Below are 13,015 nucleotides of genomic sequence, written 5' to 3'. Positions count from 1 at the left end.
AACTTGACATACAATCAAGCAAACAGGACTGGAGAAACCTGTCTCCAGTAGCATCATCTGCACCAACACTAGGACTCCTGAAAGTGTATTTCTCATCACTATCCTTGGAGACAATCCTCACAGCTCCTAAGAAATAGCATTCTGAAGTTATAATTGTTAAAAATTATTTTTCTACTCTGTGTTGTAAGGCTCAATAAGCCAGTCATTGAAAGTCTTGTTCTAAAATGAAAGATTTGGAAGCGTTACTACTAGTGGCCGTAGTTTTCCTCTAAATTCAAGATGATGATTTTACTGTGAAATAGCTTCAAATGCCATCCGGCTAAGTTATCCCCACCAACCCTCAAGCCAAACTTATAAGCATACATAAAACATTTTAAAATATGGCCTTGTCTTAATGTGCCAAAGGGTCAGATTCTGCTCTTGAGTCAGTCACTTCCTATGATAACTCCAATAGCTGCCCAACTCCCGGAGATTCTTCTGGGATCTGAAGCTTTATGTTGAATAACATTCAAGACTAGGGTGCAGTTTTATGACAGTCGCTATTATTGACTTGACAGTGGTCAGTAGGATATCCTTTCAGGGAAGCTTTGTGGTGGCCAGTGGAGAGCCCATCGGAAGTGCCCTCCTTTGTCCATTTGGCATGCAATTCTCTCACTGCAACTGTAAGGCAGAATGTGTTGTCAGAATGTGTTGTCGGCCTTTTGCTCTTCATCCCTAGATGTTAGGTTCTAGGGGAGAAGTGGACATCTAAGTAACAACAAAAATGTTGGTAGGTGAGCTGGCAAAGAATTCCATTCTTAAAAAATGGGGTAGATAAGGGCCTCCCTGGTGGCACAAGGGGTTAAGCACAGTATGATGAAGCTATCAGCAACCTCTGCAGCAAGAATTCAATCCCCAGCTGGCCAGGGAGCAACCCACCTGGCGCAGCAGACCTCTCCTGACTCGCCCGCTGCTCCCCTCAGCAGTGTATTTCAGTTATTCTTCCTGTTCTACTCCCTACTCTGTCTCTGGTGAGTCCTCTCACCCTCCACACCTCTGGCCTGTACCCCAGTTCTTGTATGCATAAATAAATAAATCTTTTTAAAAAATAAATTAAAAAAAATAGAGTAGATAGGATTGATTCTGCACAATAGTTAAGGTCTGTCACAGGGATGTGAACACAGAGCTGATGTCGCACAGTCTCGGGGATCGGGCCGACTGCCTGAGGGCTCTTACTACGCTGACCTTGGGAGAGATCAAAATGCACTGCTACGGTCATGCCTGGACAGAGTTTGAAACCATATTTTACAAACTTGGAGGTTTTCAAGCTCTGAGACTGCAGAACATGATGTGTCAAGAGAGTGTGAGAGCAGACAAGTCTCCCCAGGATGACGAAGGACGTGACGATGTAGGCAAGGTGTGATTTAAATAGAGCTGGTATAGACCCAAGTGACCAAGGGCCTCCAAGGGCCCACAGTTTAGTTCTGCTGGATTATTTCCGAGAGTAACAGTTTCCTAGATTATAATCTAGATTAAGTAAATGCCTGATAACCGTGTGTGTTGGGTGAACGCTGGTAGCTACTGGTGACATTCCCCGTGCGGAGGTGCAGAGATTGCAGTGACTTCAGTGACAACAAAATGAAAGCCATTTAGCATCATACCCTTGTTCATCCACACTACCCCAAGACAAAAATAGTGTGTGTTTCTTCATCTATCAGCATGAGTGAAACAGAAAAAATTGCTGACTCATAGCTTAGGAAACCCAAAGTCAAGTTTTTCTTACCCTGAAGCACTAACGTACATAAAGGTACATGTTTAAAACTGAAAATGTTTTTAAAGACCAGCAATGTTCCAAGGTTATTACATGTACACTGGATGTGCCTTTAAGCAATAAGGATTCTAAGAGCTGATCATATTGTGCCTCCATTTTAAAAAGTTCATCTAATACCAGTCTTCTCAGTGTAGGGAGGTTGTCCTGTCCTTTTGAACATTTTAGATTATTTTCTTCCCAACCTTGGGCCTTAGCAATGCATAATGCTTTTCAGGTTTATAGGAAGTATATATATATATATATATATATATATATATATATATATATATATATATATATATGAATTTAATTTTTGCCTTATTTAAGCATTTTCATGTATTAATGGAATTGGAATTAATGTGGTGCCCAGCAATCACCAGGTTTTGTGCCTGACCCTGGCATCTGTTTCTGTAACTTCTAGGTTCTTACCCTTTTCCACATTCTCCCATTTGAACAGTGAAAGCAGCTGCCATTTGAAGTCCTGAAGTGTGAAAACCAAAAAAAAAAAAAAAAAATCACTCCTCTTGCCAGCACCAGTGGAGAGTTTTGGTTAGTGAGGACCACAGAAAGACAGTAACCAGGGTAACCGAGCAGCACTTTGAAAATAAATGGTACAATTTCCTCCTCCTGGAGCTGCAGGAGATGCAGGAGTGGCGGTACGTGCCACTTAAAGCTGGCTTTGTTCTAGAGAGAAAGTAAAAGGAGAGATGCTTATTTACTTACCAGCTATCAGTCCATCTAAGAGCTTCATTTAGTTTTTCTAATAGTTTTAAATTCTCTTTTTTCTATTCTAATGACACGCTCCCTTTTTAACATAGGTAAGGCTTTATACTTCTCCTTGACTTAATAGTAGCATGAGAGCATCTAACATTTCCTAAGATTACAGACAAAGTAGCACTAACCCTGGCACTGCCATTAGCTGAACCCCACCTCCTGCCAGCCCTGGCCACCAAGTCACTTCCCTTGTTTGCGGCTGCACCACAGTGGTGGGACTGCCCGTGGGTAAGTTGTTCAGTGTACTGTGTTCATCTTTTTTGAAAACTTCACACAGTTACCAGCAGACATTTGCTGGTTAGGATGCATCCATTCCAAAAGAAAGTTTTAAAATCTATTATTTTAAAACTCTACCTGGCATCTGATAACTACAGTTTACACAATCATCCACTCATCTTCAAAAAAAATTATTTTTATTCTTGCTAAGGAATGATGTTGCATGTTTTGGACTTGCCTAAAATTAGCCATGTGATCTGGAAGTTGGTGTTGCTTTGTACCAAAAAGAGGGGGAAGCTCCTGGCATTGCTGTAGCTGTAACTATATAATGACTGTCTTTTTTTTTTCTTCCCAACTAGATTAATAGCATGTCCTCCATCCATGATATTCCAGTCCCCACGTCAGTTGTACAGTGACATTTATTGTATATTTATTCTCTGACTCCAGCAGCTCAGAAATGGAAGATGAAGCTCCTATCCAGTGCTGATTTGATACCCAAATCTGCTAGCTAATGGTTTTATATTATTTGAGAAAACAAAAATTAAACAGTATCTCCTTCCGTAGAACTTGTAGTGGTTTCAAGAAGTCACTTGTGAATTCTAAATTACATGCAAATGGAAACTAACCATGTGTTCTTTAATTCAGTATTAAAATTTTGCTTTTGCTTGTCATGTAGAATAGCTTACCCAAATTTTTGGTTTTAATTTCTGTCTGTTCCATAATCATTGCATGAGCATTCACCATCACCAAATGCTGGTGCTGGCGCTCCTAATTTTCCTTTCTTTTTTATTTATTATTATTTCTAACTTTTTTGTTTTGTTTTTTAACTTGCAGTGCAAGCTTCACATAAAGCCTGGCAAGCCAAGGATGGTCCCGCATTCACCTGCTTTTGCAGTAATATTGTATCTCTGCCATTTGTGTCCTTTTGTTTTATTTTATTTTTTTACCCTCCCCCAAACACCAATAACTATTAACTCATTTTGCTGGATGTCGTTGGGTTGCGGAAAATGATAGAACAAGGGAGTAACAGCAAAAGCTATGTGCAGCTGGACTCTGTTTCTGGAAAGTAAATGATTTGCCTTTTATGCCTGTTCACTGTGGCGGTGGGGAAGCATGCCTGTGACTTGTATGTTGCTTTGAACCAAGGGAAGGAGGGGAAATTGCTACATGTGCGTCTGACAGGAAACTTCTCACCACCCCAGCAGCTGAACTATAAACCTGAGTAGCCATGACAACAACTTGCTTTTCTTGATTACTCATTTCCAAGATGGCATAAGCCTTGAACTCACTCTGTCTCTGCTCCGCACCTACGCAAACCGAGGTAGCTCTTATGTAGGTAGAACAGTGGGTAGCATCATGGGACTTTTATACTCAAGTGGATTTTTCATTTTAGTTAGTAACACTTGGCCTAGGCTATGTGTCAGTTCAGATTGACCAGCCTCTCTTAGAGCTTTAAAAGTGTGTCTGAACTCCTATCTTTCAAATCCTGGCCAAGTGGAACTCTCATGAAAAAACTATGATTATGTTCACTTTGGTCAGTGTAGTCTTGATCCTCACAGACAGAGATCGCGAAGTTTGGGTCACATAACGTTGTTTGGTAGAAGAATCTTCCACCAACGTTGAGAGGCTTTCTACAATCCACTTACTACTCATAAACATCAATCTTTCATTATTGCAATCATTTTGTTCACGGTGACCTGAGGGGAGGGTCTCATGACCAACTCCAGGAAATCAGTGATTCTAATCACATTTTTCCATAATAACAAGAAAATATCCAAAAATACTTAAACAGAAAATATGTATATCACCTGTCACACACATTTGAGGGGACCTTGTCAATTTCAGAGAGAAATGGAAAGGATTGTAGCATAAACCCCACGAGTCAGGAAAGTAGGACTTCAACTTCACATCCAACTTCCTTGCATCATCTCTATTTGCTATTTGGCAATAAAGGGAAGAAGAAAATAGAAGAGCTGGCCTTTCAGATGCAGTTGTCTCGCAGGATTGATCCTCACCTTTCCTCGCGCCATGACTAGCTCTACCTGTTCTTGATGTCCGAGGCCCGCTGCTCTGACAGGGAGGATCAGGACGAACCTCGGGGCCGGGACACAGTCTCCAGGCCAAGTTGGTGTGGGAAAAGGCCGAGCGAGGCTCCTTTCTGTGCTGTCCTTTCTGGTGCTTACTCTTTCATCTGCCTGACTTCCCCACCCCTACTAACAAAATCCTTCCGGCCTTCTCTATGGTCTTTTTCTTACTTGAAAGAAAACATTTCTCACGTAGCCAGTATTTCCCCTCTGCATTTTCCTCCTGGCCTTTACAAGTCATCCATGAAGTGAAAGGATAGAAGACACTGCCCCACTCCTGACACACACACCCCTGTTTTCAATCAATAACCTCTAGTTTACACAAAGATTTTTTTTTGTCCCTTCTCCTCATCCTCAACCACACTCTTCGGGGAATTGCAGAAGGGAGAGTCTTTCATGAACTGATTAAGGCTTAATTAGACAAGGTAAGGAAATCAGTTTCATTGAAGCCCAAACTAAGCGGGATAGAAACTGCAAACTAGAAGCAGCAATGGTGGCATAGAGACAGTTTAGGAGCTGCTGGTCCAATGTTTCTGTTTTTGCTTTTTTTTTTTTTTTTTAATGATTTTAGCCTGAAGCTCACTGTGGAGCGGCCAGGTGGCGGCGGCATGCTGCGCTCAGCATGGCTGGGTTTGCTCACACCCTGTGCAGCAGGCGAGAGAGCTTGAGTGCTTGTGTGATGTGCTTGTTCCAACCACTGCTTACGTGAGCATTTTTTGTGCCTTATAACAGAACATACACTTTTAATTTCTAAAAATGCATTCCTAAAATTAACATTTTAGATGCATCACTAAAACCTTTTGAAAGCGAATGGAGTGGTGAAAGACATCCAACTGACTTTTTGATTCCAAGATTATTGATTGGTTCATTTTTCCCATTCCATTTTTCATAGGAAAATACATGATATGGAGAGTCAGGGAATAAAAAGTCAAAGAAACATATGAAAGGTTTTTTTTCCTTAATGTGTGCTTCTGAACTTTTTTCTACCACTGCTCCCTAGCCCTGTTTTGTTTGTTATTGCTGCTTTTCTCTTTTCTTTCTGTATCTATGCCTTTTTTCACAGTAGTCCTTGGCTCTGCACGGAATAAGTGATATCCTCAAATCTAATTGGATGTGCTTTCGCCTTTGCATGTAAGTATGAGAGTAAAAGACCTTTGAGAACTTCCTGACTTTTTAAAATTAGAGAAACAAATGAGATAATATTTGTTTAAAAAATATATTTAAAATAGCCACATTAATACCTTTTTCTTTGTTACAAGAAACACATTCAGGTTTTCCCTGATATCAATTTAGGAAATCAGAAATTGCTAATCCTGATCTGTGTTCTACATAGCATCATGGATATATTAGGGGACCCCTTAGTTCTGATGATGTGAATAAAACTAGAATAAGACATACTTCCTAATGCAGAAATCAAGAGGAAAAAGTTTTATGGCAGTCTGTCTTTATGACTGCTTACATTTTTGGTGATCTTGGTTTTAACAGTGTTGGTCTCTCCCTCCTGCTAACTGCTGCTTGCAGTGAGCACCCTTTTTTTTCCTTTGGTTTTTTTATTTTTTGGTTAGATAGCCTAGCTAGCCTCTCCCCACATCTTTTATTCAACCATATAACCACCTTTTGCTTCTTCTGAAATTTAGATACATGTAACAGTTGTATGTTTGGTAGGATGTGATGAAAAAAGCACTTACGAGAATTTATTGATAGTTCAGAGACTTCGCCCGGCTTACTCTCTTTATTAATTTGCCAAGGTTTTGACCAGAAAGGGCATCTCAACCAGGGGGGACATTTAACAGAGCTCTGGGCACAGGTTTCTTACTTATCTTCCTTTTCTACTTTGTAATCTCACCAGCAATAACACTTATTCTTCGTATCTTGTGCAACTCAAATGAACAGAATTGGTTTCTTCACTTTCTTGATATATCCATGTATTTCGCATACAAAATGGTTGAATCAAGTGTTTCAGCTGTTACCAGCCCATCATACTGTCTCTGTGTGGTCCCACCAAAACCATCCATTCAGATCTCTTTGCTTTGCCATTTGCCAGTGTCTGAAATTGTCAAGTCTCAGCTTCCGGAATTCTTGGTTCCATTGACAGGACACATATGTGATGACTCTTCAGTAGAAATTTTGACCTACAAAGTTTAGATTGTATGTAGGTATGAAGGAAGTTTTTGAAATAAATTGAAATTAAGCTGTGAACAGCATTAGAACTTTGTCTATTTCTTAATTTTAAAATATGCTGATATGCCTTAAACTGTAGTTATATAGTTCATTGTCATTTTGCTGTTTGAAAATAACCAATGTGTTTCTAAAACTGTTGTGTAATCTACTTTCAGTGTTAAAGCAGAATTGTCATATATGTAAGCTGCATGTTAGACACTTGTCTTTAAAAACTAAAATAATTGTATTGATGTGAAGCGTAACATTTTCTCAAGTATGAAAGTAATCATGTAGCAAACATGCTCGGATATTTGGTGTCTGTTAAGGTAGGAGAGTGGTGAACAGGTAATCTATGCATATATCACTAGTGCCAAAACATAAAGTGGGGGAAAATATATTTTTACCCAAACATTGTGTGCCCTTTTGTGAATTCTTTTTAGTCACTGCTTGATATGCCTATGTACACATGCTTAATATATTGGATAAAAGAAATAGGGATAAAAGAGCCTCGTGCTTTTCCGGCATTGTCTGGTGAACTTCGAACGCTGCCATCACCGCAGCACCAGCTTCTCCAAGATACATGCCATGTGGCACCCTGTATTTTGTATACCTTCTCTGCCACCCGTTCTTACCCCAACTCCCCTGCCCTTTTACCTGATAAGCATTCCCTGGCACCCCCTGCTTGGACCAGCTGAGGCATCCTCTTCTTGGCTTCTGGTGCCAAAGCTGCTGCTGCTGCTGCTGCCGCTGCTGCCGCTGCTCCCCTGGGCGCCTCTGGGAAGCCATCCTTTAACTGACATGCTGCTGTTCTTTCACAGTGGGTTGTAGCGGAGTCCTTGCCCCCCTTTAAGCCTTTAAGAATCAAGTTTGAATCTGAACCTTTCTTTTTTCTCTTCTGTAGCTTCTTCTTTATGTAACCATCCTGTTGACAAGCCCTACTCTCTCCTAATGGACATAGCGCATTAGAAGAGCAGGAGCTGTCTGTTCACACGTGTTGGGGAAGAGTTACCTCATTTCCACCATCGCCTCCTTTTCTTTTAAAGTCTGGGCCAAATACTGCACTGCTGTTTGTATTTGTCGATGTCTGTTTACAAACCACTGCCCACAGTGGTTACTAAAGTGACTATCACTACCCAAAAGAGTAATACTTAATATACCAAGGAAATTGAGTGAAACAGAACCTGGGCCAAGACCCAAGGTAGCCATGCGTTGGGATCTTCTTGCATAGCTGTCAGTGTTCTTGAAGCTGCTGATCCAAGTGTTCACGGACTGAAGACAGTGTGTACCCTAATCTGAGGTGGCCATCACCTCCACGGTCCACAAACTTGACCTCATGTTAACTCCAGACTTCTCTGTCCCATGAGTGACATTCTGAACAGCCCTATTGGGAACCCTCAACCATCAATCAGGTCATAAGATGTGGGCAACGTCTTACCCTTTTGTTAGTTTTATGGGTTGCTTTGGAGTTTTTTGCATTTTTTCCCTTAGTATTTGATATTGCATGAAGAGATGGCTACAATTTTTTTTATTTGGAGTGTTCTATTGATACAATGTTTTTATTTTTCAGCTGACCATCTGCCTCTTGAGAGAGAGAAGTGGGCATCCTTCCTTTAAATTCAGGAACCATTGTTGTTTTATTTGACGCTTTTTCTGTTACCTGCATCCCTCTATATAAGTTGTTTTGGAAAAAAAAAAATTCCAGTTAGCCAGTTGTTTATGTATTGGTTATTCAAATTTAGTTTTGGCATCAAAATTATGCCAGTTGTAAGTTCAAGAAGAAATTTAAGCAAGGCTTATGTCACAGAAATCTGTTTAAGATGCTGTCCTCATCTCAGATACAACAGAAAACCCCTTTGCTATCACTGTGGGTTGACATACAAATCTTAGTTATGTTTAAAATATGCCAGTGTTGCATAGATGACTTTTCTGCCTTTGGAACTCAATTTATATTTAAAGGTATCTTAAAGTAACTTTTGGGCCCATCCCTAATTTTTTATTCTTGTAAAACTCTGCTTCTTACCTTGTGTTCAGAGTTTTCCTGTGTCCTGGACCACAGGAAACCCCAAACAAGTATGTATCTTTTCCCAGACAACAATGTTTCTGATTCACATTGTCTTCCAAGTTATCAGATGGCTTTTTCCACTGTCCACAAAAAACCTGTCATTCATGCAAATCACTTAAAATACACCCATGTACACACACACACACACACACACACACACATCCCTACCTGCCAGGGAAGTCAGTGATTTCTAATGCTGACCCATTTGGGTTGGGCTAGAATCAGGGCTAAGCACCTCTCTGGGTGACTTGTAGAGTATGAACATGCATACTTGTAATTTCATACTTTTAAGTTAACTTATAATTTCATTACTTTCCACAAGTCTTTGCTTATTTCCATCTTCACGTCCCCACAGTAAGCAGATTGTAAGAATACTGTTGATGGCATGAGTCACATTTGTCAAGAGCCTTGGGAATGTTCCCCCTCCAAGAATGGTAGCTTGTGCCTCTATTGGAAGGTGAAATGATGAAGCAAAGGTCTCTGCTGGTTGATTCACTTGAGCAATTTAGTGAGCAGGCTGGCAAGCAGCTTTGTTTAGACACTACTAGTAAATTAATAAAGCCAGATTCATCTTAGCCATTAAACAATTCAAATATGCCCAAGAGCCTTCCCCTCCATGCTACACCAATCCATGGGTAGAAAGCTGCTAGTGGCAAGTGAGTACCGACTGACGCCAGAGCGTGGCATATCAGTTCTGTAAGTTAAATGCAAACATCCTACCTGTGTGACACCACTGTAATCACTAAGTAAATAATGGGCTTAGTTTATTCTTAGACTCATTTTTCATATCAACTTTAAATATGGTCACCACCTTCACGGGGGTGGTCTATATCAACCTTAAATACCTTGTTACTCATTTTAAAAGCAAATTCTGCTTAAGGTTGTAAAGCTATTTGGGGTACAATATTTGAAAATCAAATTAGGTAGTTTTGTGAGTTTTTTTTTTTTTTTTTAGAGAAATGTGTAGTCTATTATTGCTATTCCCTTATTATCCTTCTTAGTCCCCAAGTTAGAGGAAGTATTATAGTAATCATCTTAACGGGAGGGCGTGGGAAGGAAGTTTGTCCCCCATCAGGTATGAGGGAAGCAGGTCGTGGACACGACTGGTCAAGTGATTGGCTTTTTATTTCAGGTGGTTCTTCTCAAGTGTTGAAAAAACTGGTAGGTTCTCAAGTTCTGACTGACCAACTAAGAGATAGAAACAAGGGATAATTATCCATAATTATAATTACTTACTTGCCCAAGCTACACTGGGGAAAAAAAAAAAAGCAAGAATTGAACCATCTCAACCTATTTCTACTCGGTAACGAGGCTTTTTATTTTTCATTACTCTTCAAAAAATTACTTGACTTCAAATACAGCTCAGCCTTATTGCTACAAGCATGTAGACATAACACATCACAGGAGGGAACTGATCTTCTTACCCAGTATGCACTGAGCGGGCCAGATAAAATTAGGTCATCTTCCAAATATACGTAGCCCAATTTTTCTACCCCTTAACCGTACCTAGCAAACGAAATTTCCTTATTTGTTTTTGCCTGTATTTGGCCCAGATTAGGGTAAACAGTTTTGGTTCTCTGAAACTAACCAGAGTTTTCATTGTATTTACACGACACATTTCTTCACAAAACCTTTTGGTTTGCAGAAGACTCATCTTCCCGCCCTGGAGACTGACAGTAATGGCAGTGTGGTTCACTTTGAAGACCCTTGTACTGGAATTCTTAAGACCATGGTATTTAGTCCTGTGACTGATACCATCTGGTTTGCATCAGTCTCTAGTAAACAGCTGGCATCTCCTGCTGGTAAAGAGATTGACTCTTACTTTGAAAAGACATCATTGTAAGCCAGGTATACACTCCCTCCCTTTCCCGCCTTCCTGTTTTACTCCTAACTAGCAGTTGTATATAAATGAGACCTTTTGTCAGCGGCGTAACATGTGAGGTGCAAATGAAATTTTGCATCTGCTTCAGTTACCTGCCACGCCGCCAGCTGACCGGCCCTTCAATCCACTGTGGAAACTTTCAATGTTACGGCACCTAGATCAGAGGTGGCAGAGCCTCTAACAAAATTGGTCCCTTGCCCCTTTTTTCACACCCTACACACTATGATTTGCACTTGTCACTGTATAACTTATAAGCATAGCAGACTTTTGGAGTCAAAGGTAAGTCCTTCCTATGCTAAGTTGCTAAAGATTGATTGTACTCTGAGAAGCAAAGGGGTACCCCACCCTGCCTGGACCAACCTCCTTTCAGTGATTGGTGGCTTAAGGCTGCCCATCATTCTTAAGTGACCTAACAAAATTAGGTGTTTCTGAGAAATTACTGAGCCTCAGGAAAAAAAAATCTAAAAATGTTTTTTTATTTCCCAAATTTTCTAACAGTAACGTCAACAATTCTGGCTTTCTGTCCTTTGATCTGAACAAAGGATCAAAGGGAATAGTTCTCATTTCATTCTTAACCTAGAATTCCTAGAACTAAATTAGTTGTGAGTTTCCCTCAAATTTACCTGGTAAGACATGCTTGTTAAGACATACTTCTTAGTTTACCTTTGCAGTAATGAAGAAATGGCACAGGGAGTGACCTCTCTGCCCTAAACAAGAGTTTTACATATCAGTACATCACAAAAATCACTGAGCACATCAACAGTTGAAAGCTTTCAATTTCAATTTCTTGATGCCAGCTTTTCTACATGAGCCTGCACTTCATTTTTTGTTGACTCCAACTCAAAGGAACAAGGCTTTGGGACTTAGCTATTTTCAAGTCTTACTGTGTTTATATTATTTTGCAGAACCAGACAACTCACAAAATTAGCATTTTTAATTTGTGTAACTGGTTCTAGAGTCAGTTTTTGGTCTGCAACATATCCAAGCACACCTGCCTCTTACCCTGGCAGAGCCAGTGCCTTTTCCCTGTCCCGCCTTGCACAGGTCTGCTGTGCCTTAAGTGATGTGAACTTGTAACTGCAAATGATGTTCAGCAACAACAGAGGAGTGTTCGACTGTTCGTTTACTTACGGTAAGCCCAAACAATTCAGCTTCTCCCACAAACTCAAAAAAAAGAGGCTTTACTCTTTACTGCACCATCTAGTGGCCAAAGCTCAAATCATTTAACAAAGGGCAGAAGACACATTTGTTAAGTTTAGAGGATAATTTGAAGGATTGGGGCAGCTTTAGAAATAGCCATTATATGTTAGACAAAACTTCATAAAGGGTAAAGGTTTGAGTCCAAGCTAAACCCTGTTAAAAATTCTTAGCTCTCGAACACTAGGCAACTCTAATCTTCAGTTCGCTAATATAGAGATGCTTATCTCCCAGGATGGTTTTGAGAACAAATTAGTACATCTTCATTTACCAATTAAAAATGTACTTAAAGGAAATAACAAGCTCTCTACCATGCTGGCTGGGCATCAGTGGCTGAATCTCTTTCTAAAATGAAAGGCCACTGTGCTGCTTTGGGCAGTATTGCTCAAACAGAACTTTGTTTCAGTAATTTCAGGATGAGTTAAGTGACACTTGTATATAGAGTTCAGAGAGTACATGCTAAGTGATTGGTTCTAACACAGGAGACAAACACTTCATGGGGAGTAAGCGCCAATTAATGCAACAGTGCAGGAATACGGACTAATTCTCATCAGTTTCAGTGAAGAGCCATCTAGCTTCAAGAATGTCAGGAAAAGTTCTGACAAATCAGTTTTATCTTCTTATTGGCATTTGGGAGCACTTCCTTCTCACTAATATGACATCTGCAAAAAAAAAAAAAAAATAGCTTTTCAAAGTTAACCAACTTCATGCCAGTCTTGCAGTGATTTTTCCATCGTCTACTCCTAGCCTGATGGCTAAGAACTAGAGCACGCACTTTCACTTTTTCTGCTGAATGGAAGATTAGAAGGTTTTATCCCAGCTTGTTCCCTTGCCTTTGCAAAGGCACTTCA

The 13,015-nt window shown here is 40.1% G+C and overlaps 1 protein-coding gene across 2 annotated transcripts in view; it reads left to right on the top strand.

Moving 5' to 3' along the window:
• Positions 1-5,951, top strand: part of SEPTIN11 (septin 11) — a gene marked incomplete at both ends in the record, with an annotated part of 92,835 nt that extends 86,884 nt beyond the window's left edge. Inside the window, one exon of one of the 2 annotated variants that reach the window (XM_084234127.1) lies at positions 5,927-5,951. In XM_084234127.1, coding sequence (XP_084090253.1) covers positions 5,927-5,951 — 25 coding nt within the window. Of the gene's footprint in view, positions 1-3,613; positions 3,690-5,926 lie in introns of those variants that run through there. The other variant, XM_084234126.1, reaches the window with a different exon arrangement.
• Between the last annotated feature and the right edge of the window lie 7,064 nt (positions 5,952-13,015).

This window comes from Talpa europaea, assembly GCF_964194135.1.
Source record: "Talpa europaea genome assembly, chromosome: 5".
NCBI lineage: Eukaryota > Metazoa > Chordata > Mammalia > Eulipotyphla > Talpidae > Talpa > Talpa europaea.
This window is presented reverse-complemented; position numbering and strand designations above follow the sequence as displayed.